Here is a 24,774-nt window from a genome sequence, read left to right on the forward strand (position 1 = left end):
TGTGTACCAACAGTTAGACCATCACACATTAATACTGCAACACCTTATAAAGGCAGTCAGGATGAGCTTGAGTCTGATGCTGATTTGCTTACGGTATTATTCAATAAAATATTGTGCTCTATTGAAGTTAGCATAATTTATAACTGCAGAAGAAAATAATATGAAATGTGAAAGATATAATAGATTATATCAGGTTAGATAAGAGCTGTCAGAAAATGAGGTAAAGAAAAAAAATAAACATTCAAAGTAATTTTAACAATACTGCCCAGTTTTAGAGGAATGCATGAAAGATACATTAATATACCATGGTTTCTTGTCACTTTCCTTTCCAACAGCTTCATCTCACAGATTTCCTTATGTTAAGCACAGGTGTTGACCATGCAATCTGATGAAAAGGAAACTCATATGAGTGGGTGCTGCTGCATGTCACTGACGACACTTCCATACTGGCAGAATAGCTCGCTACTGTATTTGGATTGTTTTTACTGCTACAGTATTTGGTTTATAGTGTCCAGATGTGCTTTGACTTGGAGTGATACATGCTGCCCCTTTTTAAAGCTGTCCTACTCCTTTCTGGCACAGCAATAAGGCTACAGGTTTTGTGTGTGTGTATGTGATCCGGAGTGTTCCTGATTGGCCCATTCGGTTGCCCCCATGGATGGTCGATCCACACCGAAATAGAGTTCTAGGTGTTGTTATCTTTAAAACTTGTAATGCGTTTTGTGGTGGCAGCATTGAGAGGGACAGTGGAGAACCCCCTCCTCTATTTTATCTATACCAGTGGTTCTTAACCTTGGGTTATTCAGGTGTTTTTGGACTGCAACTCCCAGAAGCCTTCACCACCAGCCATGCTGGCTGGGATTTCTGGGAGTTGCAGTTCAATAACACCTGAGTAACCCAAGGTTAAGAACCACTGATCTATACTACCATTTTACATTTTAAAAAATATATTTTCCTTTTAATGCATCACTATTCTAGGTAAAGTAGATGTGTTGGCATTATTATAAAGAGTGTATTTTGCTCCTTTTTTGCCACAGGATGGAAGTCCTGTAGCCCCAGCCAGTTCTATATACACATAACTGCACATACGGTCACAGTTAGCTAACAATAATTTTCCTTGCCTTGCTCCTCGTTTTGGTTGCCCCCCAAACATAAGATTGATCATTTGGGGAAAGAAGGAAGAGAAATTAATCTCAAAACAAACAAGTAAACATCCTTAGCTGTTTATTGCAAGACCCTCCCCAAATTATTTTGTTTGGAGTCAAAGCAGATAGCACACTCCAGATCTAGTCTTTTGTACCTTTTCATAGCCCCTTCTGGTTTAGAAGTTCCACACACAAAACAACTCAGGTGTGCACGTGAACCAGGCAAGATTAAAATGCAGCAGTGGGAGGAGAGGAGTGTGGACATGACCACACTAGTGCTTAATAAATAAAATAAAGTAAAGCATTGCTTTAAACAACCTTAGAACTTAATACCAGTTTTTCAGTGTCTCCAATCCTGGTAAATTTCAGTCCCCTTCCCTCCCCCCCCCCCCAACTCTGATGAAACTGACCAGGATACTGGACTTGGATATCAACAAATCAACCCAGATGGAGGAAATGCTGAAAATGCAAATGATTTGGAAGTGGTCCGGGGGAGTGGGTGGGCAAAAATTGAAGGGGATGAAAACTACCTAATTTTCATGATTTGAACCAGAAACTGATTGAAGGTCATCAGGACAAATGGAAAGCAGCATAAAACTCTGAGAACAAGGTTTTCTTGTTAAAAGGACAGGATTTTTCTTCTTAAATTTGCTGAAGGAGCTGCAGCCTGGTGCCAGTCTAGGAGGGGTGAGGATCTGTGTTTTTTTCCATCATTATTATCATTATTTTGGGCTGGTGAGCTAGCTGTCTTTTTATTGCCCACCTCCCTTTTTCCATTCTTCCCTTTTTCTGCTGCCATCTCTCCACAAAGACAAAAATAACCTTTTTGTTTCAAAGAAAGATGGGAGTTGGTGGGCATTTTGGACCTATCTTTGTATTTTCCAAGGCATTTCATGTTTTTGCTGGCATAACTCTCCATTGCTGGTCTGGCTGTCACCTGCTAGAGAAGGGTTGGCTTCACCTGCCTCTCTTCTCCCAAACTCAGACTCTTGGTGAATTGCATCCCACTCTATTTCCCCCTCCCTCTAAAATAAGAGCAATAAACAAGATACATTGGTATTAGATTCATTGGTATTTTGCAGTGTTACTTTATTTAACTAAAAAGAAAGAACAGCCACTGCAGCCTACTGAATGACAGCTGTGGGGAAGGGGTAGAGAAGGGAATATCATTAATTGAAAGGGGGACACCTTGGAGTGATCCAAATATGCCTGGACCCTTCTGACAGGAGAAGAAAAGTTGATTAATGTGAATGGAAGGATCACTCAGGTGAGGGATAAAATAGATTGCAGATATAAGCACAAACCAAAATGCCCCAACTTCCTCCATCTGGATGAATCTTATTACAGCATACAGTGTTGACCACACACCAACACATGTTTTGTTTTTGTCAAACATTTTAAACTGTATTATTTGGAGTACCATGGGGATATCTCCTATAATGTCACTTTTATAAGAGAAGAACTATACTGTATTTTAAAACTGCAGTGATGTTACAGATGACATCTTTAAATGACCGTCCATTCTTCCAAATAAGTCTCTCTACTTGTCATGTGGCAGCAATATGCAGTGGAAAAATCTTTTATAAATGTATCGCAACTAGAAATGTAGAAGAAAATAAAGAGAAATAGCACTACTCTGTCATCCTGTCTCTTACATCTACTTGCGAGGATTTTCTCGTTGTTATTGTCCAACCATAGAAATTGTCCATTTCAGAGAGGAGAACAGAAGTGATTCACTTGTTTTGACTCATTCGGAAACAAGCTTTTTACACATTTGCCTGAGAGTTTAAAATAGACTTTAAGCCTCTACCCTTGAAGAGGACTCTTCAGCAAGAAGAAAAGGCCTCCTTCTTGTGTCTGAGCTACTGGTCTTTAAAAAAATAGGACACAATGTAAAAGTGGTCTGAGCAAATGCAAGGATGAGGGAAGTAGCATCTAGAAACCTTTTTTTATACAAACCTGAATGATCCAGGAACCTGTGAGCTTCTGAAAGACTTATGCTGCCTTAGGTCTCTGGCCCCTACACCTAGATTTGTTCATAACTCACTGCAAGGCAGTCAATTACTAACTAAAATCCAGTAGTAAGCTGCAACAAGAGTAGGCCCATTGAATCAATGGAACTTACAGAGGAGCTGACTCACCAAATCCCCACTGATTCAATGGGTTCTAGCTGGTTTTTACTTTTGGATTTCAGCCACTGTGTCTCTTGTTATTGCTGACATTGTCTTACTCTCTTTGGCTACCCTGCTTCTCAGTCCTTGTCTATGTTGTAGCACTTCTCCCTGCCCCCACATTTCTGCTAACGTGGCAAGTTATTGCAAATTATTATAACATTGTGGGAACACTGGAAACACTATAGCTTGCAAAATACCTGTCTTTTAAGAGGGACTCACCCCTCAAAAATTACAAAGCTGGTTTGATTATCTTTATCGTTTTTGTTTTGTTTTGTTTTAATTTGAAGAGAAGCAGTCTAGGCAAGTACCTGTACTAAAATATACTGTGACTTAATTGCTGTTCCATTACTTCTGTTTTTCTTAGATGTTTTAGCTTTTGTGAATTAAAAATAAATTTCCCATATTTAGCATTTCAATAAATTATTTTATTTTTTGCTTTGTTTGGTCCTCTGAGGTAAAATGGCAGCACAGATACTTTGCATAAAAGCCAAGATCATCATTCTCTTTTTTACTGCCTATCACATTGTTTGTGCTTAACCAAGCATTTATTTATCAGTTCTTAAAGATAAGGTCTTACAAGGTTAGTACACCTGAGAGAAAAATATGTAAGACAGGCTTTCTAATTAATCACAAAGAGGGTTCAAGAAGGTCTAGCTATTTCTGTGTGCAGAAAAATTCATGAAGTCTATTACAAGTGTTGATCAGTAAAACTGCAGCTAACATATTGTTTATTTCAAGTTATTGTGCCTCACTATTTTGAGGCTTAAGTTTGGCATTCTGTACTTGAACAAATATGAACAAATAAAGAAAAATATATGTGACTTGTGTACCCACTTTAGATGTGTATCCACTTTGGACATGTACCCTTGCAATCTGCAGACTGATTGATAGAGCTCAAAAATAAGCATTGAAAATTAAATATAGACAACCGAGAAAATTGCCTTTTGCCAAGATGGACTGCTTGTCCAGCTAGGCCAACATTTGCCAATCTGACTGGCAGCAGCTCTTCAGGACCACAGACAAAGGTCTTTCCTACCACCTGCAACCTCATTTTCTTAACTAGAAATGCAAGGAATTAATCCTGACACCTTCCGCTAGGGAGTATCTACTCCACCAATAAGATGTGGTTTCTCCTATCCGAATACCTTTTTTTGTTTATGCAGATGGGTGTCTCTTCTATACATCCAGCCATATGTGACAAATAGAGGCTACTGTCTACAGATACTCTCTCTGTGTTTATATTTACTTGTTTAGAAATTGATACCTTCTTTCTAAACAAAATTAAAACAATTTACAAAATAAAGTTCACAAAGCACATAAAATGTAGAAAAAGCTGATTGCCTTACGGAAAGAAACTGCATGCAAAGAAAACAAAGCAGGAAAATACAATTCAGCCTGAAAGCAGAGAGAACCTTAACTTTATTGTTATTCATGTTTTACTTATACGGATGCCTTATCTTTCCACCAGTGAGTTTAGGGTGTCATAGACGACTTTCTCCTCCCACCTTTATCTTCACAACAATCCTGTGAGATGACAGGTCAAGCTCAGAAAGGGCAGCTGGCCCAAGGTTATCCAGTATACCTGACTGAATTTGTTGGCCCAGCACTGTGTCATGATTTACACAGTGACTTTTGAGTCTGGATTTGTAGGACTTACTGGCAAACTAGATGTGTAAAAGAGGAAACCAAGCAAACATCTTCAAGAAGGGATTCTTCATAGAGGGTGCTTTTGAAATAAATCCGTGTGCAAAGGAGGGCTTCCGCTGTTGAACACAGTGACAGGTCAAGGTTGTTAACAAGCCACAACAGAGATGGGTTGTTGGGTGTGGCTTTGTTTTTTCTTTCTTTCTTTTTTTTTTGGACTACAAATCCCAGAATTCCTCAGCCAGCTTGGCTGTTGACCATGTTTTCTTGGGATTCTGGAAATTTAAGCTATGGTCAGATATGGCTTGGACCCTTTTCAAGGCTTTGTAGGTTGGATTGAGTACTTTGAATCATGCCTGGAATGAATTGGAAGCCAGGGCAAATGAACTAGTCAGCAGTCCACTTCCCCCTCATCAGTCATTACTGTAGTAATATTTATGCTCAAGCATACAGTACTTCTTGGTTTAAAACGTGGAAGCTCCCTATGAACTGCTTTGTTTTTCCAACAGCACTTTCAAATTTCTTTCTGATTAGACTTCCTGGGTCATCTTTCCTTTAACCTTCCAGCCTCAAGAGTGTGGACCTCAAGTTTTAACCAGTGATTCATAAACTAAATTATGTGCACTGAATATCTGTTGCATTTACACTCTTCCCATTCATGCAGTGTTCTTCCCTTCACTGTATTCTGGTTCTATCCACAATGGTTCTGTAAAATAAAATGGATGCCTATGAATGCATTACATTTTAATTCCATTTGGAGGGCTGACTTAGATAGTAGCTAGAAATAAGTACTCAAAATAATTGAGAACAACAGATGCAGAACTTGGGAAAATTAGGGAACCACACCTTCTGAAATTCCTCAGCCAATAGTTTCACATTGCCCTAGTGCTGGTCCAGCCAAAATACTAGAGTGCTGCTATAGATATATTGGTTATTACACTCTCTGCAGTATTTGCAAAAATGGTCATGAGAACAGGGTTATGTGGACCAGAAGGATGCATTTTGCTCACCTTGCAGAATAAAAATAACATGACTAAAATGGATTGTTGGGTGCGGGAGTGTTATGAATTTGGTAACTGGATCTCCAGAAAGGTGTGAAGTGCTGCTGAAGTGGGCAGGGGGAGATGTAACACCTTGTAAAGAGGAAGACCTGGGAGCAGAACACAGAGGCATAGAGTTGTAAATTGCTAATATTCAGAGGTAAGGTGTGGGTTTTATAATCCTTTCTAAAATGCAGTGGAAGTACCTCATGGAATGAGTATTTCGATATACTGAGCAATAATAAGGAGGAAGTTTTGGCAGTTGTTGACAGATTTTTAAAGCATTTGTCAGATTTGCTGGAAACTTCCGTTGACAGCTTATGGAAAAATTATTTAACTATATATTTAATTAAAATGTTTTATTGTAATAGTTCTGAAGTCTTTCAGTGCACAGCCTCTGTAATTATGGTCTTTAAAATGATTAGATAAATGCTTGCTTTATAATTTACCTTTCCTGCAACTGTGTTCTTATGCAGGTTATTTTTATCTTGGAGGCATATTTCATTGTGTATTTTCCTCCCCCTCCATACACAAAATGCTTTATCTCAGAAATATGTTTAAATTTGAATGATATTTCTACTATCGGATAATACTGTAATAGTACTACTAAAATCAACCAAAGAAAAAGAAATTATTTTGTTTTTGTTGTAGATAAAATAAAATTGGCCATTTGTTGGGCAAAAGTAAATTATAGACTAGCAAAATCAGCTAAAAATGTGGGCTAGATCTTTTGTGTGAGAAAAATTACTGCATTAGGTATGCCAAACACAGTGTTGTCAGAAGTCTGGTTCACTACCACAACATAAAGAAAAAACTGGCAGGAAATTTGGGGAAATAAGCAGTTTATAGAGGAAGTCACTAAAATGGACAAGTCTTTTTAAAAAACAAGAAAAATAGTAGCATAAGGTGTTCCTCTCTCAGCACTCATAGACTTCTATGTATAATGGTTGAGTTTTGAAACTTATACACAGTAACAATCATAAGTTATATGAACTAAATAGCTGTTTTTGCAACTTGAATTCTGACCAGCATTTTTGCTTGTGAGCAATTAACTCTAATTAGCAATGTGCTATATAATTACCAATATGTTATACATTAGAACAAACAAATACAAAACAGAGTTATTCCTGCCATTGTTGGCCAACGTGGTAGCCCGTTCTTTAAAAAGTGCCAAAATCAGAAAGGATAGAGATTGCCATGTCTTGATTCTACTGAAATAATTAGTTCTGTCAGCGGAAAACCCTCCCCATTTTGTTCTAGATCAGTGGTTCTTAACATTGGTTACTCAGATGTTTTTGAACTGCAACTCCCAGAAACCCCAGCCAGCACAGCTGGTGGTGAAGGCTTCTGGGAGTTGCAGTCCAAAAACACCTGAGTAACCCAAGGTTAAGAACCACTTTTCTAGATCACTGGTTCTTAACCTTGGGTTACTCAGGAGTTTTGGACTGCAACTCCCAGAAGCCTTCACCACCAACTGTGCTGGCTGGGGTTTCTGGGAGTTGCAGTTCAAAAACATCCGAGTAACAAAGGTTAAGAACCACTGTTCTAGATCACAGAATATGCTTTGTCACAAGTTCATCTAATTTAAGTCACATTAATATCAAGCACATTAAACACATTCTTAAATTAATTTTAAAATTAACAGGACTTGAAAATGCTTATATTTGGCTCGATTGTGTCAATACTTGTGCCAAAATTAATTATAGCACCTGTTATGAAAAGAAACATAGTGTTACAGGTTTATATCGCTTGCATAACATGATGGCTAAGTTAGTAATAAATAACATATTCAATTATGGAACCATGATTTGGTCCAAGCATCTCTAGTACCAATTTGGACAGCAGATTTGATTTAATTTAATCTTTGGAAATTTAAATTTAATCCTAAAGAAAGTATGTGCCAAGTACAGATTTAAAAGACTTTACTGAAAGCCACATTGTTGTTGTTAATTTGAAATATTATAAGTTGAAAGTTGTTTGTTCAACTCATGGAGCCAGGATTTTGAAATTAACTCATCCATATTACTTGAACTGGTTTATCATCAAAAAATTTTGCCAGATGCTACTGCCGAAATAATGGGTATGCATTTTGGATATGCTGATAAAAGCGTGTTCCATTGTAGACATCTCTCGAGTTACAAATGTTGAATCTCCTTTTCTGTTCAGAGAGAGAGACATGGTCTGTGCTTTTTAATCCATTCTGGAACAGTAACTGAAATTTGTTGCCTTGGCTCCTGCTGTTTGTTGTGCTTTGGGATTACTTCAAACATCATCATGCAGTCATTTCTTAGAAGCAAGCAAGTTACACTTGATAAGCACATAGTATTTCATTTATTTATATACCTTGGCAAAACCGGCTTTGTAATATGTATATTTTAATTGTGGGGGAGGGGAGTTACAATTTCAGACTTGATCATGGGAACAAATACCATCAGAAGAGCTGTAATTCAATAAAGGGTGCTGAAAAGTCATTGGCCCCAATCCAGATCTAATCTCAGGCAACTAGTCATGCATACCAATTGTTGGTCTTGGATGCAGCTACACATCCCCACTGACATTAAAGGACACGTCCAGCCAGTTTAATAGAGCTCAGAGAGCTGTGTGCATCAAGATACACTCCATCAGTATAGAGATGAAAGGCTGTTCGTGCATATGGAACCCTCTTTGTGGATTCAGGGGACTACCTTAAAGAGAATAAACAGATTTTCATATCGAGAACATTTTAAGCATCCACTAACAAGATATTTCAGTGACTGGTTTGTGTTGCTCAGCAAAATTTTGAATTTTAACTGTTTATAGTTGCATGCTTCTGAAGGAAAAAAAAAATCCTATACCAAGATAGGTGGAAAATCTGATCCTTTAAATTTTTTTTTTACAGAAACCAACAATCTCGCCCAGGATATTTCACCTGGGTGGTGGCAGATGTTACAACACTTTCTTTTAGTACGATTAGATGCTCTGGTCACAGTATTTGCAGGGACAAGTCATAAATAATCATAAAAGTGATAGACAAACACTGATTGTTTTATATTGAATAGTATTATATGTCATATAAATGAAGACCAAATAAGATATGGATAAACTCCCTAAAGAAAGCTACAGGGTTGAATTTGAAGAGCTGAGCAGGACTGTTGAGGACAGGACATTTCGAAGATCGCTTATTCATAGATCATCATAATTTGAAAGCAACATGATAGCACGTAATGACGACAGATGGATAGGATGGCAATTATTGGAGGATCTGAAAAAGAAGAAATGTTTCAATATTTACTTGAGAGCATAGTGTACTCCTTTTTCAATTAAGATACTGATCTATGCTACTATAGACTAATAAACTAATTGCCTTTATGGGTGGCAAAAAGAGGCTTACTATATGCATGGGCAGTGTGAGATCATATGCTGAACTAGTGCAGAATCAGTGTTGTACAGTTAGCCTAACAGCTGAATCCCATGCATATTTAATTCAGTGGAACTTGCCTCCAGATGAGTATGCATGGGTGAAGGAGGTCAGATTTGGAGTATGAGCTGTGAACCAGGATGTCTCGGTTCTACTCCATTAAATGGCCCTAGTCAACTACAGAAGATTTCCACATTTTCAACATAATCCGCTCTCTGATGACAGCTGTAAAGCAAGCTGTTGTGACTGAAATCTCTTTTTCCCTCTGGGCTCAGTGTTTAAATTGGAGCTGAGTCCTGGAGAATGATCATGCCTTCAAAATGAAATCTCTGCTGCCTTCTCATCTCTTCCTCATATCTCTTCTCTAGCTTGCTTGCTGGGCACTCCCCTGGCCTTCCAGTCTGCAGGCAGCACTGTTCAATGTATAAACAGTACCCCGGAAAAAATGGGCACTTCATACATGATTTAATATAAATGAATGAATAAATGATATTAAGTACATTGGCAGGTTGGCAGTAAACAAACTAAAAAGTGCAGTCCTACAAAATTTTGATACACACTTTTGTTAGAGATACTCTGCTTCAGGAGAAGCAAATCTGAGAGGAAAAACTGCAGAGGCCAAAATCCTGTTGCTTATCATAGTAAATTGCATTGGTGTAGGCCCGTCGCATCAGTGGGAACTGGGTGAGTCTATACCTCAAATTCAATTTACTGAAATAGGCCAACTCTAACTACAACTTAGCCATAGTTAGAATAGGCCCATTAGAATCAATGGCACTCAAGGAGGAGGAGTGAATTCCCATTGATTCAATAGGCCTACCACTAGTGCAATTTCCTATGGCAAGCAACAGGATTTAGGCCTTTTTTCTTTCTTTGTTTTTGTTCACTATTTTTCTCTTGCACTGTTTTCCCAATCTCAATGGGAGGTGGTGGGGACTGGAAAACAGCTTGGGGTATATATGCAGGCCCAAAGTAGCATGTAGGGCAAAAGGCTGAGCGTGATGTCTTCCAGCTTCAACTCCTCCTACTTGCCCTTCTTTTGAGTAGGAGGCACGTATTACATGCACACTTCCTTTAAAAATGTATTTTCAGTCTTCCCAGTCCTTCCTATTTCAGGAGGTGATAAATGTAGGGTGAAATGCCAGTGTTAAATGTTATTAAAGTGCAGCAACAAACATGCAGAGCTTTGCACCTCCACTGAAAAAACCAGAAAAATTGAAGTAGGGCAGTGCAGCTCCGCTGGTACAGCTGGCTTTGCACAAGTTAGTAAAGGGTGGAAGGTGGCAAGGATGAGCACAAGCGAGAAGCACAAAGGAGGTGCATAACATAGATGCGTACGTACCTGATTTATGCGCAGGTTTTTAAATTATACACCTTAAGATGCTCTTGGATGAAATGGGGTTGTCTGGGCATTACTTGGTGCTTTTAATCCTGTATCCTGTAAATATCAATAAAGTGTCAGATATACTGAGTGTGCAAAAAAAAAGTGTGGGGAAACAACAAGTAGGTAACCATAACAAATTGTTTCTGCCAAATACACAAAAACATTTAATAACTTCCTAGTATGTACAACTAATATACTAATATGTTAAGTTTAAAAATACAAGAGATTGTTGATTTTTTTCCCCCTCAATTTCAGATGGGAGATGAAAGAAGATGAAGTTTTGGAAGAGGAGGAAAAAGTAATGCTGGAGAATTTAAGAACACTTTATCTCACGCCAACCTCTCTTGCTTCTGAAGATAACATTGAACAGAGAACATGATACATGCTGTTTTTGTAAACATTCTTAAGATTAAAAAAAGTAAAGCAGTCTGTGATAACTTGAAAATTGATTGTATTCCAAAGAAGCTCTGTGTCAGCTAGTTGTGGTGTTTTCTAGAGAACATTTAGGCATAATATTTTGTAATTTGTTGTCTTGTTTGTTTTTGTAAATGTCTTTTTTCCTTGTAAGCAATATAAAAATAGTTTTCAAATGTTTTAAAATAGGAATGTAAACTTTACTGATAAAACTGTTAGATTACCAGCAAATATCTACTAATCTTGAAACATCCTGAAAACCAGAGGGAAACACTTCTGAAAAGATGTACAGAATTTGACTGTAAGTCTATTGTTTCTGTTTACACTTGAATATTCAGATGGCAACAGTTTAGTGATCAGAACTTTTCTGTTGCCTCTTACAGATCACATGCTTAAGAAAATGAAAACTCTTGTTTTAAAACTGCTATTATACTTTGGATTTCCAGAGCAGTCTAGAGATGTGTAGACTTTGTTTCATTTTTATTTTACTTACCTGAGTATAATTATTTTACACTCTTTTCTAGAAATTCTGCCATCAGATCTTTATATGGTAGCAGTGGGAATTTGTAATGATAATAGTAATAGACAAGATCTCTGTCAGACTTACCTGGCATCTGCAGCTTAATAAGCAAATTCAATGAGCTATATGTATACTGTATTTATTTCCTTATATTTGCATCCGTGCACAACAGATGAAGAGAGTGTATTTCTGCTGAGGGAAGCAGCAAAAAATAATAGTGGAAGAATAAAATATCACTATTCATGTTTGTACTTCAACATTTTAGCCTCTTAGTGTTGCAAAGATTTATATCCTGTTATTGTAAGATAGGCCCTGGTTTTGCCCAAAGCTTTTGCGCTGATCTTTGAACAAATATGGGCTGGCTAGATAGCTCAGCATATTAGGTATCTGGCTGCAGAGCCAGAGGCTGGGAATTCAATTCCCCAGAAGAGCCAGCCTGTGTGGTCTTGGGCAACTTGCACAGTTCCAAGATGCTTCCAGAAAAAGGGAAGGGTAAACCACTTCTGGGTACTCGTCATCTAGAAATCCCTGAAAAGGGTCACTCCAAGTCAGAACTGACTTGATGACAAACAATTATTTATTCGTTTTGCAAAGAAACAGCCAGAGGACTGCCATTTCTGCCTTTCTACTTCCCCGTTTGCTTTCAAGGTTTTAAAATTATTGTCATTACCACAAATATTTATAATGACACATTGGGTTGGAACCCTTGTTGTTATGAAGTGCAAGGATTCCAAAACTGTGAAGCTCTCAAGAGAAATTGTGCAACACAAAAGCTCCTGCAAATCTTGTTAAAGTGAAGAACTGCAGTCCCCAATAGACTTATTAGGCAATCAGCATTGTCTTTTTATTTTATTTATACACCACCCGATTACTGAAGAACATCTTTCCTAATAAGCAAGATGAAGATGGACTCACTTGTTAAGTGGGAACGCTGTTGTTTTGCTTCCAACATTTCTTTTGAATTCCTCAGTTCTATAGTTAGGAGACACATTTAAGACTCTTATGAAAACATGTTCTGAACTCACGTTTATACAGTAGGGCCCTCGTATCCACTAGATCAATATCCACTCATTCACTTATCCATGGTCTGAAAATACTGTACTACATTAAAAATATTTTTTAAAAATCAATAAATAAAATCATGTTTTACCAGAACTGGTCACTAGAGGGAGAATCTGCCAGAGACTTTGCTATTAATTCTTGTTCTCTTCTGAATTTTTTCTTTTACCACAGCGGTTCCAAACTTTTTCAACTCCTTTTCATCCCTGATCTTGGTGGATCAGTCCCTTCTCCTGCTGCAGTAGGTAGGTGAAAGGGTGTGGGGCTGGCCCGGGCTACCTTTCGTAAGGGTGGTGGCCTCTGGCCCTGCTCTACCCTTTCTTCCCTGATGCTGGGCACAGGGCTCCCTTACCTTATGTGCAACTCGTCCTCCTTCCCAGGTCCGACTTCCAGCCCACTCCCCTGGGCCTTTAGTCTCAGGCAGGTGGGCAACCCCTCTGGGGTTGCTGCTTAAGGACCACTTCCATGCCACAGCATATTGGAAGGAAGCAGAGCCAGAAAGGGCACTTCGTGCCCTTTTCCATCTCCACCCCTGGTGGCATGTCCCCTTTGCATGCTGCTGCTATGGGAGGTACGGAGAGGGGTGTGGGGCTGGCCTGGGTCACCTCCTGTGAAGGTGGGCGGCAGCTGCCTCCAGCCCTATCCTGCGCCACCCTTTCCTCCCCAATGCTTGGTGTGGAGCACCCTTTCCTCACACACGGCTCATCCTCCCAAAGTTCCACATCTGACCTGCTCAGTGGGGCCTACAGTCTGAGGCAGGTGGGCAGGATCCCTCCTCTTCGGCTGCTGCCTTGAGGCTGCTTCCAGGCCACAGCACCTCATGAGAAAGCAGAGCCAGAAAGGGGAACTCTTGCTCCCTCCCATCCCACCCCTGGTGGCTTGGACCCTTCATCCACTGCTACATCCTTTTTTCTGCTGGCAACATGGGCACGATATTTTGCAGCAATATTGGGCCATTTCCTGGCTTTTTAAATCAAGGAAACAGAAGCACAGTGCCCCACATTCATGGGTCTTGCAAGCAGAAATTTATATTATGCTAACATGGGTTGGGATCTCGGCCATGGTTCTGAGAGAATAACAGATAAGCGAGCATTGTGAGTATATTTTAAAAATCAAATCAATGTCAGTAGAGATTGTGGAGAACAGCATAAAAATTAGAAGCAACAGTAAAAATAACCTTAGTCAACAATAGCCAAAACAAATAAAAATATTTCCACTTGACTGCTGTTCAATCCAACATCTGCAAGGACAGCATTCCATAGCTAGAGCACCAGCACTGAAAAGGGTGTGTCCTCAGTTATTTCCTGCATAAGGAAGTAATAGGCGAAGGGCTATCGAACATAGGATATTCCCATATACTGGCTTAAATCTCATTGCATAGGTTTCAGTCTGTTTCTTGTCAGTAAATAAACAACCCCCAGCATTATTCATGGAAGCATTCACGCGTGCGCGCGCGCGCACACACACACACACACACACGCCCAAGAATTGTGGCGGGGTCTCTTTATTTTCTGGTGAGGAATGGACAGAAGCATTACGGTTTTGCAGAATTTCAGTCACTCAATCAGACCACTAGCCTTGACAGTGACTGGCAGCAGTTCCACTGGGTTTCAGGTAGAAGTCTTCCCAGCCTGACCTGGCTCAAATTCAATTGCAAATCCTAACTAGAATAGACTGATTGAATGAGTCACTTACTAATGAATCAAGGCTTGTGTACACCCCATTGATTCAAGGGACTAGCAGTTGGACATAGCCCTAAAGATTAAAAATAGGAATGCACTGTACCCCATAGTTTGACTCAATGCTTGAAGATACTTGCATTGAGTACTTTTCAATTTCACCTTCAAACTCTGAACGGTGGAAATTGTTCAACAATTAGTTTTGCGGCTTGTGAAGATGTATTCTAGTTTTTAAGAAGCTGCTTATTTTTCTAATAGGTGACACTGAATTTTTGCAGTTTGTGAATGAATTATTTCCACATTTACTTTCTTCAAAATCATTAGGATTTTACGAAATGTCATAACGTCCTCTTAAGTTGTCTTTTTCTGAGATAAAAGCTCCTGTTATTAAGCTCTTCTTACTAAAGAGAACACTTATCCCCTCTCACGTTTTAAATGCTGTTTTCCAGCGCTCTTCTGCTCTTAGTAGATGTCTTCAGGAGTGGAACCACCAAAATTTAAATTCATTTATTTGCCTTGTGTGGGGAATGTTGCAAGGAGAAAGCTGCAGTTTTGGCTGCAAGTTTTGTGGGAAAGCTCTTTGCCAAATTTGGTGAAGATGGAACAAGTAATTTTAAAGTTCTGATTTCTATTTTTAAAATATCTCCCCTCTCCTCCTTGATCTCATTCTGTATTATACGTTTGCATCTCATAGCAAATTTAGTACAGTAGTATTTCAAATGTCTACCACTGCATTCTGAAATGGAAATTATTCCTGCTATGTACTTTTTTATTTGCCAATACTTCAGAAAAGCAATAGCTGTAGTAAGTAACAACTAGAGTACTAGTCCAGTAGTAAGTCACAACTAGTGTAGGCCCATTGAATCAGTGGGTGTATGGTAAATCAAGTCCTCTGTAGGTTCCACTTATACAATGGGCCTACTCTACTTGTAAGTTACTACCAGATTTCAGCCAATTAGTTAATTGAGTTCAACAGAGATTACTTCTGGCCAAGATAGTGAAGTGGGACATTGGCCTTACAACACATGGAGATGAACCATGGAAGTAGGGAGGAGAAAGAAAGAAGCACCAGGGAGAGAAGAAAGAGAGATGACCCAGAGAGAAAGAGGATAAGAGTCCTTCTCTGGAATGTTTTGTGACCACAAGAATCCAAAATAACTCTAACACCATCTCCACTTGTTTCATGCCTTCTGAAGTGCTTAGAATAGATAGAATTGATGTGCAGTGGTGCCTCGCATTGCGACGTTAATTAGTTCCGCAAAAATCGCTGCAGAACGAAAACGTTGCAATGTGAAATAAAAAAGCCCATAGAAACACATTAAAACGTGATTAATGCTTAAAACTCACCATTCAGCGAAGATCCTCCATAGCGCGGCCATTTCTAGTGCCTCTTAAGTGAGGAATCCGTCCCAGAAAACGGCGGGCGGCCATGTTTTTTCCCGGTGGCCATTTTGAAACTGCTGATCAGCTGGCCGAAAATGGTCACTTTGTGATGATCGGTCATCGCAAAGCGAAATTCCCCCATAGGGAACATCGCAAAACGATCGCTTTTGCGATTGCAAAAAATGCGTCACAAAGTGATTTCGGCGCTTAAAACGGAGTGATCGCTGTGCGAGGCACCACTGTACAGTGGTGCCTCGACTTACAAAATTAATTGGTTCAGGAAGATGGGCATAAGTCGAAGAAGCATTTCCCATTGAAATGCATTGAAGTGCAATTAATCTGTTCCAGCCAAAGGAAAAAAATCACCCCCCCCCAAAAAAAATCACTGTAAGACCCATCAAAAACATGATTCATCCCTTCCGGCTGAAGGGGGAGAAAGAAAAGCAAGCGAAGCATTCAAGACAGATGGAAATTGGGGAAAAGCAATGCAAAAAGCAAACAAAGCGTGCAAGACAGATCGGAAATGGGGTAAAAGCAAACAAAGCATGCAAGACAGATTGGAAATGGGGAAAGAGCAATGCAAAAAAGCAAACGAAGCACACAAGACAGACTGGAAATGGGGAAAGAGCAATGCGAAAAGCAAGTGAAGCATGCAAGACAGATCAAAAATGGGGAAAAAGCAAAGCACCAATAAACAAACAAACCCCCAAGACCCATTGGAAATGGGGGAAAACACTCCAGAAAGCAACCATGCCCCCCAAGACCCATCGGAAATGGGGGGAACCAAAAACCAAACAAACCCCCCAAGAACCATCACAGCACAGAAACATTACCCCCCAGCTCAAAACCACACTGGAAAAACACCAAGAACAGTTTTTTAAAAGCAGAAAAAAGCACCTTACCTTACCAGGCAGTCTTCTCTGATCCCACTCTCTCTAACTGCTGGGGCGAAAGAGCTACAAAGAAGCAGCCTCGTTGCCACCTACAGTTAGAAATTGGAATTTCCTGCCTGTCGCAAATAGAAGCAAATTTTTGTGGCCGGAGCTGGTCATAACTTGAAATGGCCGTAAGTAGGGATGTTCATAAGTCGAGGCACTACTGTACTCTGAAGTCAGAATCATTCAATTTAACAAGGTCTAGTCCCATATATATGCTCCTGTCTTGGCTTTAAGGTCATCAGGGGAGGCTTTTCTCTCATTCCCACCACCTTCACAGGTGTGCTTGGTGGAGACATGGGAGAGGGTCTTCTTCGTCCTGTGTTCTCAAATTCAGGAACTCCCACAGAAAACTAGTCTGGCCCCATCTTTGTTGTCCTTCCACAAACAGGCAAAGACCTTTATCTTCAGGTAGGATTTTCCTTAGTGACTTGTGGTCTGACAAGAGTTTTTAAATGGATTATTGTGCTCTGTTGTTTTAAATGTGGTTTTACTATTGATTTTATCTATCATTTTTAATACAGTACTTGTTTAATTCTTTTTAAATATTTGTATACCTGTTTTAACTTTTAAATATTTTCTTTTTAATGTAAAGTGTCTTTGGTCCTTTTTGAGAAAAACTCGATAGAAACAGCTGCTTTCTAAAATAAGCACAGATATGAGTAGAACCGCTTCATGCCAAATAAAAAGAATATAAAGTCATGATGAAATCGTTTTATTGTTTGCAAATAAGGAAACAGATAGAAAAAGGGAGACCTGACATAGTCAGTTTTTAAAAATTTGTATTTAAATGTTACAACATATTTATAAATCTAATTTCTTCTTGAAATGTCATTTACCTGTACAAAGCTAGGAATATAAACATCTGCAATGGAAGGTAACAAGTGCCTTTCTCCATGTTTAAGCAGATTTTCCCCAAAGACAGGCCCTCTTGCCATCCAAACAGTTCTCATGCAATGGCCATTGATTTCACTCAGTCCTCAATGAATTCCTTTTGGAGGATTTCCTGTCCCAAGGGTATCTCCCCCCCCCCTCTTCAGGCAGACCCTTAAGAAGTAAGATATCAGGAATGTTGGTTTTTAACTTACAGGGTTTTCAAAGTGTTTACAGTGATTCCTCGCATTACGACTTTAATTCGTTCCAGCAAAATCACTGTAGAACGAAAACATCGTAATGTGAAAATAAAAAGCCCATTGAAACGCACTGAAACCCCTTCAGTGCGTTCCAATGGGCTGGAAACTCACTGTCCAGAGAAGATCCTCCATAGGGCGGCCATTTTCGGTGGCTGTCTTGCGAGGAATCTGTCCCAGCAAAGAGCGGGGAGCCATTTTATTTACCCGGTGGCCATTTTGAAACCGCCGATTAGCTGTAGAAAAATTGTCATTTTGTGAAGAATTGGGAACCAAACGCAAGGTGAAACAAGCCCATTCAGATCATTGTTTTGCGATTGCAAAAGCGATCGCAAAAATATTGTCATAATGCGGTTTCGTCGTAATGTGGGGCAATCGTAATGTGAGGCACCACTGTACATTGTTTTTATACTAGGTTTTCAGAAAATCTTAATGTATGTTTAATCATTTTTATATGAGATACAGTGGTGCTTAATCCGTTCCACAAGATGGTCATAACTCGAAACGGTCATAAGTTGAAGCACCATTTCTCACTGAAATGCACTGAAATGCAATTAATTTGTTCCAGCCAAAGGAAAAAATCACCCAAAAACAAGCCAAGCATGCAAGACACATTGGAAATGGGGAAAAAGCTAAGCAGAAAGCAAGCAAAGCATGCGAGACACATCAGAAATAGGGGAAAAAACCCAAAAGCAAACAAACCCCCCAAGACCCATCAGAAATGGGGAAAAATACTAACAAAGAAGCCCCCCAAGACCCATCACAGCACAGAAACATAACCCTCCCAGCCCAAAACCATGCTGCAAAACCCACCCAGCCTGAGCTGGTCGTAACTCAAAATGGTCGTAAGTCGGGATGTTCATAAGTCAAGGCACCACTATTTTTATATACTGTTTTGAAATTTCTTATTTTATCTGTTGTGAGCCGCTCTTGGGTCCCCTATGGGGAGAGAAGTGGCATATAAATAATTTAAATAAATGTAAATAAATAAACAAATATTTATATATCTGCAAACTTAGGGTTTCTCTGCATATTCCACTGCTTCATTAGGTGTTGCTATTTTGGCTTCAATACTATAAAAAGACACAAAATATATTCAGAGCTGGGGATGAAGGGATCACCAAATTACAGTAAGAAAAAGAAATACTGTATGTTTTCTTCTTCTGGCTTACTGTACAATGATGAACCAGTTAATGTTAATTGAATTTAGTAAAGAATTTAATCTGTTAACACTAAACAACAAGAAGCTGACAAGAGAAACTAATTTATCAATTAAAGCATGATAAATTTTGTTAATCTTAATTTTAGAATATGTTACTCAGAATCATGGTAAAGAACCAATAATAATACTTCTGTGGCATCAAATCAATTCCGACTCATGGCAACCTTTTCAGGATTTTCTAGGTACAGAATATTCAGAAATAGTACTGTACACTGTTCCCTTCTTTTGTAGGGCATCTTGGGACTATGCAGCGTAGCTTGCCTATGGCTACACAGATTGCCTGTCTTTCTGGGAGGCACAGTGGGGGACTGAACTCAGAACATCTGGCTCAGATATCTAAGCCACTGAGCTATCCAGCCTAGTACTTAATTAAAGTTGTGAGTGATATGTTACTGACAAACTATCTTTGGCATTTAATATTAAAATAGAAAATTTTAGTTGTTCAAAATTTTTAGGTACAGTGGACCCTTGACTTACAGACGGCTTGACTTACAGACTTCTTGAGTTACAGACTTCTCTGGCTGCAAAATTTAGGTTTGACTTGCAGACTGAGATTGTTACAGACCAGAAAAAAACCAAAATGGAACAAAAACAGCCTGTTACGGGATTAATCGGTTTTCAATGCACTGTAGGTCAATGGAGACTTGACTTACAGACTTTTTGACGTGAGAACCGCCTTCCAATACGGATTAAGTTCTCAAGTCAAGACCCCACTGTATCTTGAATAAAAAACAAATTTTAATGTCTTATTTCTAAGCCTGGGAAGAGTGTATCCATCTCTCCTCCCACCCCCAGATGATCTGCTATCATCTTCCTCAAGTGTTAATCCTAAACCAAAATGTTCAGATACCCCATAGGATGCAATGGGATTTCTTCCAGGTAACATGCAGCAACTGTGCTGTATGACACCTTCTTAAGGCTGAAACATAAGCCTGTTCTCCAGCATAGACAGCAGTGGGAAAATTTAGCCTCTTAACTGCTGTGAAGTCCTTCAGTCAATAGAAGATACATTTTTTTTAATTCCTTCCTTCCTTCCTGTGCTACCTTTCTCTCATAATGAGACTCACAATAATTTAAATTATTATTATTATTATTATTATTATTATTATTATTATTATTATTATTATTATTATTATTATTATTATTATTATTATTATTATTATTATTATTATTATTATTATTATTATTATTAATATCCCGCCTATCTGGTCGGATGAGGACCACTCTAGGCGGCTAACAGTCATAAAAATACAACAATAAAAGATACGAATAATTCTAACTAACAGTGGAAACACAAAACATTACATTGCATTAAGTGTTAGGAGAGAAACAATTAGAGGGGTAGAAAGGACGTCAGGAGTTATCTGATGGGAAGGCCTGCCGAAACATCCATGTCTTTTAAATGTAAGTACAGAGCACAATATTAAATTTGAAATTGAATTAAGCATAAAATAGTATAAAAATAGCAATCTAAAAACATGTAAAAACCTTTAAACACATACAAATACAATACCAAGATCTCAGGGAGAATCCAATTTAAATGCCCAACGTAATTAAAAAGATCTACTTAAAAATAAATGTCTTTACAAATCGACCGGGCAAGGAGGGAGCCAACCTAGCCTCCTGATGGAGGCAATTTAAGAGCAATTTATGTGGGCAGATACAGTACAGTGGGGTCTTGACTTGAGAACTTAATCCGTATTGGAAGGCGGTTCTCAAGTCAAAAAGTCTGTAAGTCAAGTCTCCATTGACCTACAGTGCATTGAAAACCGATTAATCCCGTAACAGGCCGTTTTTGTTCCATTTTGGTTTTTTTCTGGTCTGTAAGTCAAATCTCAGTCTGCAAGTCAAACCTAAATTTTGCGGTCAGAGAAGTCTGTAACTCAAAAAGTCTGTAAGTCAAGCCGTCTGTAAGTCAAGGGTCCACTGTACTTCGGATAGCCTAGACCCAAGCTGTATAGGTTGTAACCAGTACTTTGAATTGGGCCCATCCTGTAAATGCTGTTTCCACTAAAATAAAACCTAACCTGAAAATAAACCGTAGAAATCTATATGTGGGACAGGAAGCAACAGTTAGAATTGGATATTGAAACACTGATTGGTTCAAAATTGGGAAAGGAGTACAACAAGGCTGTATATTGTCCCCCTGCTAATTTAATTTATATGCGGATTACATCATGCAAAAGGCTGGACTGGAGGAATCCCAAGCCGGAATTAAGACTGCCGGTATAAATATCAACAACCTCCGATATGCAGATGATACCACTCTGATAGCAGAAAGTGAGGAGGAATTAAAGAACCTCTTAATGAGGGTGAAAGAGGAGAGTGCAAAAAAATATATATCTGAAACTCAACATAAAAAACGACAACAAAAAAACCTCCTAAGATCATGGTCACTGGTCCCATCACCTCCTGGCAAATAGAAGGGGAAGATATGGAGGCAGTGACAAGTTTTACTTTCTTGGGCTCCATGATCACTGCAGACGGAGACAGCAGCCACGAAATTTAAAAAATGCCTGCTTGGGAGGAAAGCGATGACAAACCTTGATAGCATCTTAAAAAGCAGAGACATCACCTTGCCAACAAAAGTCCGAATAGTCAAAGCTATGGTTTTTCCTGTAGTGATGTATGGAAGTGAGAGCTGGACCATAAAGAAGGCCGACCACCAAATAATTGATGCTTTTGAATTGTGTTGCTGGAGGAGGCTCTTGAGAGTCCCATGGACTGCAAGGAGAACAAACCTATCCATTTTGAAGGAAATCAACCCTGAGTGCTCACTGGAAGGACAGATCCTGAAGCTGAGGTTCCAATACTTTGGCCATCTCATGAGAAGAGAAGATTCCCTGCAAAAGCCCCAGATGTTGGGAAAGTGTGAAGGCAAGAGAAGGGGACGACACAGGATGAGGGTTGGACAGTGTAATCAAAGCTACAAGAATTTGACCCAACTCCGGGAGGCAGTGGAAGATAGGAGGGCCTGGCGTGCTCTGCTCCATGGGGTCACGAAGAATAGGACATGGCTAAATGACCATGATAATTTTTCAGGATGCTTGTAATATAAGCCCTGTCCCAAAAATAAGCCCCAGTTAAGTGAAACCCTGCCCTCCACCATTGTGCAGCAACTGGAAGATGACACAAGTGCATTTGAATAAATTTACATGACAAAAAATAAAACTTCACCTGAAAATAAGCCCTAATGTATTTTGTAACAGAAATATAAGACCCTGTCTCATTTTCGGGGAAACACAGTAGATCAGCTGCTTCAGTGAGGCTTCTGTAGTATATGCTCCCTGAGCAGCTTGGCTGTTAGCATTTTGAACCAGCTGAAGACAACCACAGCCTTGAGCTTGCAAGAGCTGAGCGGTTACTGAAAGGCCATTCTGGAGGTCACTAATTCAGTGTTGCTGTAAATAAGATACCTTAATGGCTTGAAACAACAAAAACCATTTACCATTGTGAACAGGGGTAAAAAATCAAGGCATCAAAAGAGGAATAAACCAGCCAAAGTCATCAAAGGTAGGCTAAACATCTAGATTCCATGAAAGCAGTGGTTCCCAACCTTGTGTCTCCATTTGAACTTGTTTTTCATTTTACCTATTTTTCATATATGCCCATAATTTTAAATTGTGCAACGCTCTGATGTGAATGAAGAAAGGCCACATGCAAGTCAGGCTGTGGGACTTGGCACACTTATTAGCTTTATTTGTGTGAAAACAACACTAGCTAAACCGTGTGGACAGAGACAGCGATCTCCTTTTGGGCGCCGTGGCCAACTTGCGCTGCTTAGCCGACAATCATCCCCTCGCGGAAGCAACAGAACTGGCGTTTTCGATAGCCACATCCGTTGACAGCTCATACAGTTACTTCCGCCGTATAAGAAACTCCCATTATTTATTTATTCATCCCATTTCTCTGCCAGTTATTTAGACTCTGGAATGCTGGCCGCGCGCAACAAGCGACGAGAGGGAATTCGGACGCTCGCGCCAAGACCGTTAGCAGCGGCTCAAAGAGAGCGGGAGGAGGCGGCAGGGAGGGGGGGAGACCCTCCTCTAACTCCTCACCGCGGATGCGCGTCATGACGTCATTTCTCCGGACCGGAAGTGAACGGGAAGTCCGCGTCGCCTCTGAGCTGAAGAGAAGGAAAAGGCGGGACAAGTCCTAACAAAACAGTGAGGCGAGAAGCGGCGGCGCGTCTCCCGGTAACAAGGTTTTGTCCCGCCCCCTTCCCCGGGAAGGGAAGCAGCAGGTAGGTTGCAGCCCAAGCGTCGAGCTTGCGCTTCCGCCCACGGCGGCGGGAGCCCGAGCCGCTCCTCTCCTTTCCCTTGCCCGCCACTCGGGAGAATGACAGGAGCGGGGGTTCAGCCGCCGCCCTCCTCCTCTTTCCCTGAGTTGTGCGTGACGGACGGCGGCGGCTCCTCTGGGCTGCGCACCTGGCCTCCTGGGAAGGAGCAAGCACGTGGGAAGGGGAGAGCCTCCTCTCCCTCTCTCTCCTCTCCCCCGCCCCGTCGCCTCTCCCGGCACCGCCTGCCCTCGCTCCCTTCTCAGCCTTGCTCAAGGAGAGGAAGAGGCGGCCGCCGCCCGTCCTGGTGCCTCGGAGCGCGTAGCAGACTCGCGCTTGCGGGGCAGCAGCTGCTGCTTCTCCCTCCTTGGCTGAAGTGACCAGAAAGCACAGGGCCCCTCCGCTGCCAGAAGTCAAAGGCGCTTTCGAGGCCTGCCTTCCCCTCTTGGGCGGAGGGGCGAGCAGAGGTGCTGTGTCAAGAGGTGGGCAGGGAAGTGCGAGGAGCGTGTCGGGGCCTCGCCTGTCAAGACCCTGCTTCCCTTTCTGGTGGGCAGCAGGAATTCCTGCCGCATTCCTTCAAAGCGTGTGGAGATTAATAGCCTCCAGATCTTGTGGCTGAATCTTGTTCTGTGGCCAGTTTTAAAGAAGGAGTTACTCCAGTTGGAGTCTTCTCTTCACTCACTGTAGGAAAGCTATATCCCCACTGGCATAAAGCTAATACTGAGTCGCCCAGGTATTCTGTTCTTGACTTACCTGCCCATCTCTGTGTTGTTTTCTGGAGAGGATTTTTTAGAGGTGGCTTATAGATGAAGCAGGGGATTCTTCACACCAAATTTGGGGTGGTAATAACTGCCGCCCCCTCGTATCATCTTGAGCAGACTAGCTCTGCAAAGGTAACTCAGGGCAGATATCAACAGGAAGAAGAGACTCAGTTTTTTTTAAAATCCAGAACTGCAGCTTTTCCTAAAAGAGTGAGATAGGTGTGGAGCTCTCATTGATGCTCATCATTTGTCACTCAGTTCAAATAAGGTGGTTCAAGCCACTTGGAATTTGGCTTCAGCCTGGCAACAGACTCTAGAACATAGGAATCTAGGATGTTTTAAGCCATGCTATTACTTCATCAAGGGCAACTTTAACCACACTAAACTGGAATAAATGTGCAGTACCTAGTTATAGCAGGCACATACCAGTTTAAAAGTTCTGGTTCCATCGTGTAGCATCTTGGGATATGTAGTTTTGTTAAATACTTAGAATGCTCTGGTCAGAGGAGTGAACTCCAGCAGAGAATTTGAAGTTTCTCATTTACAAATGCCAGGATTACTTATGAGACAAAAGTGGTGTCAGTCTGATACAACTGTGTGGTACAGTCTTG

At 40.4% G+C, this 24,774-nt stretch overlaps 2 protein-coding genes and 1 long non-coding RNA gene across 13 annotated transcripts in view; 2 read left to right on the forward strand and 1 right to left on the reverse strand.

The window, feature by feature from the left end:
* The window catches only part of KIAA0825 (KIAA0825 ortholog), a 284,329-nt gene extending 265,684 nt beyond the window's left edge, over nt 1-18,645 (forward strand). Inside the window, exon 20 of the mRNA XM_020793239.3 lies at nt 11,040-18,645. Within this exon, the coding sequence (XP_020648898.3) occupies nt 11,040-11,163 (124 nt within the window). The 3' untranslated portion in view covers nt 11,164-18,645. The remainder of the gene's footprint in view (nt 1-11,039) is intronic.
* LOC110078780 (uncharacterized) lies at nt 1,871-23,323 on the reverse strand. The gene is made up of 3 exons (XR_012084425.2): nt 23,185-23,323; nt 10,743-12,690; nt 1,871-9,244 (listed from the first exon to the last, which is right to left on the reverse strand). It is a non-coding gene; the product is annotated as an uncharacterized LOC110078780 (long non-coding RNA).
* The window catches only part of ARB2A (ARB2 cotranscriptional regulator A), a 274,609-nt gene continuing 273,063 nt past the window's right edge, over nt 23,229-24,774 (forward strand). For 7 of the 11 annotated variants that reach the window (XM_020793259.3, XM_078386307.1, XM_078386306.1 and 4 more), the window contains exon 1: nt 23,229-23,369. The gene's annotated coding sequence lies outside the window, so the exon portion shown is untranslated. Of the gene's footprint in view, nt 23,370-23,865; nt 23,885-23,929; nt 24,136-24,774 lie in introns of those variants that run through there. The other 4 variants (XM_078386309.1, XM_078386303.1, XM_078386302.1 and 1 more) reach the window with 4 other exon arrangements.

The sequence above is a fragment of the Pogona vitticeps genome, chromosome 2 (genome assembly GCF_051106095.1).
Source record: "Pogona vitticeps strain Pit_001003342236 chromosome 2, PviZW2.1, whole genome shotgun sequence".
Lineage (NCBI taxonomy): Eukaryota > Metazoa > Chordata > Lepidosauria > Squamata > Agamidae > Pogona > Pogona vitticeps.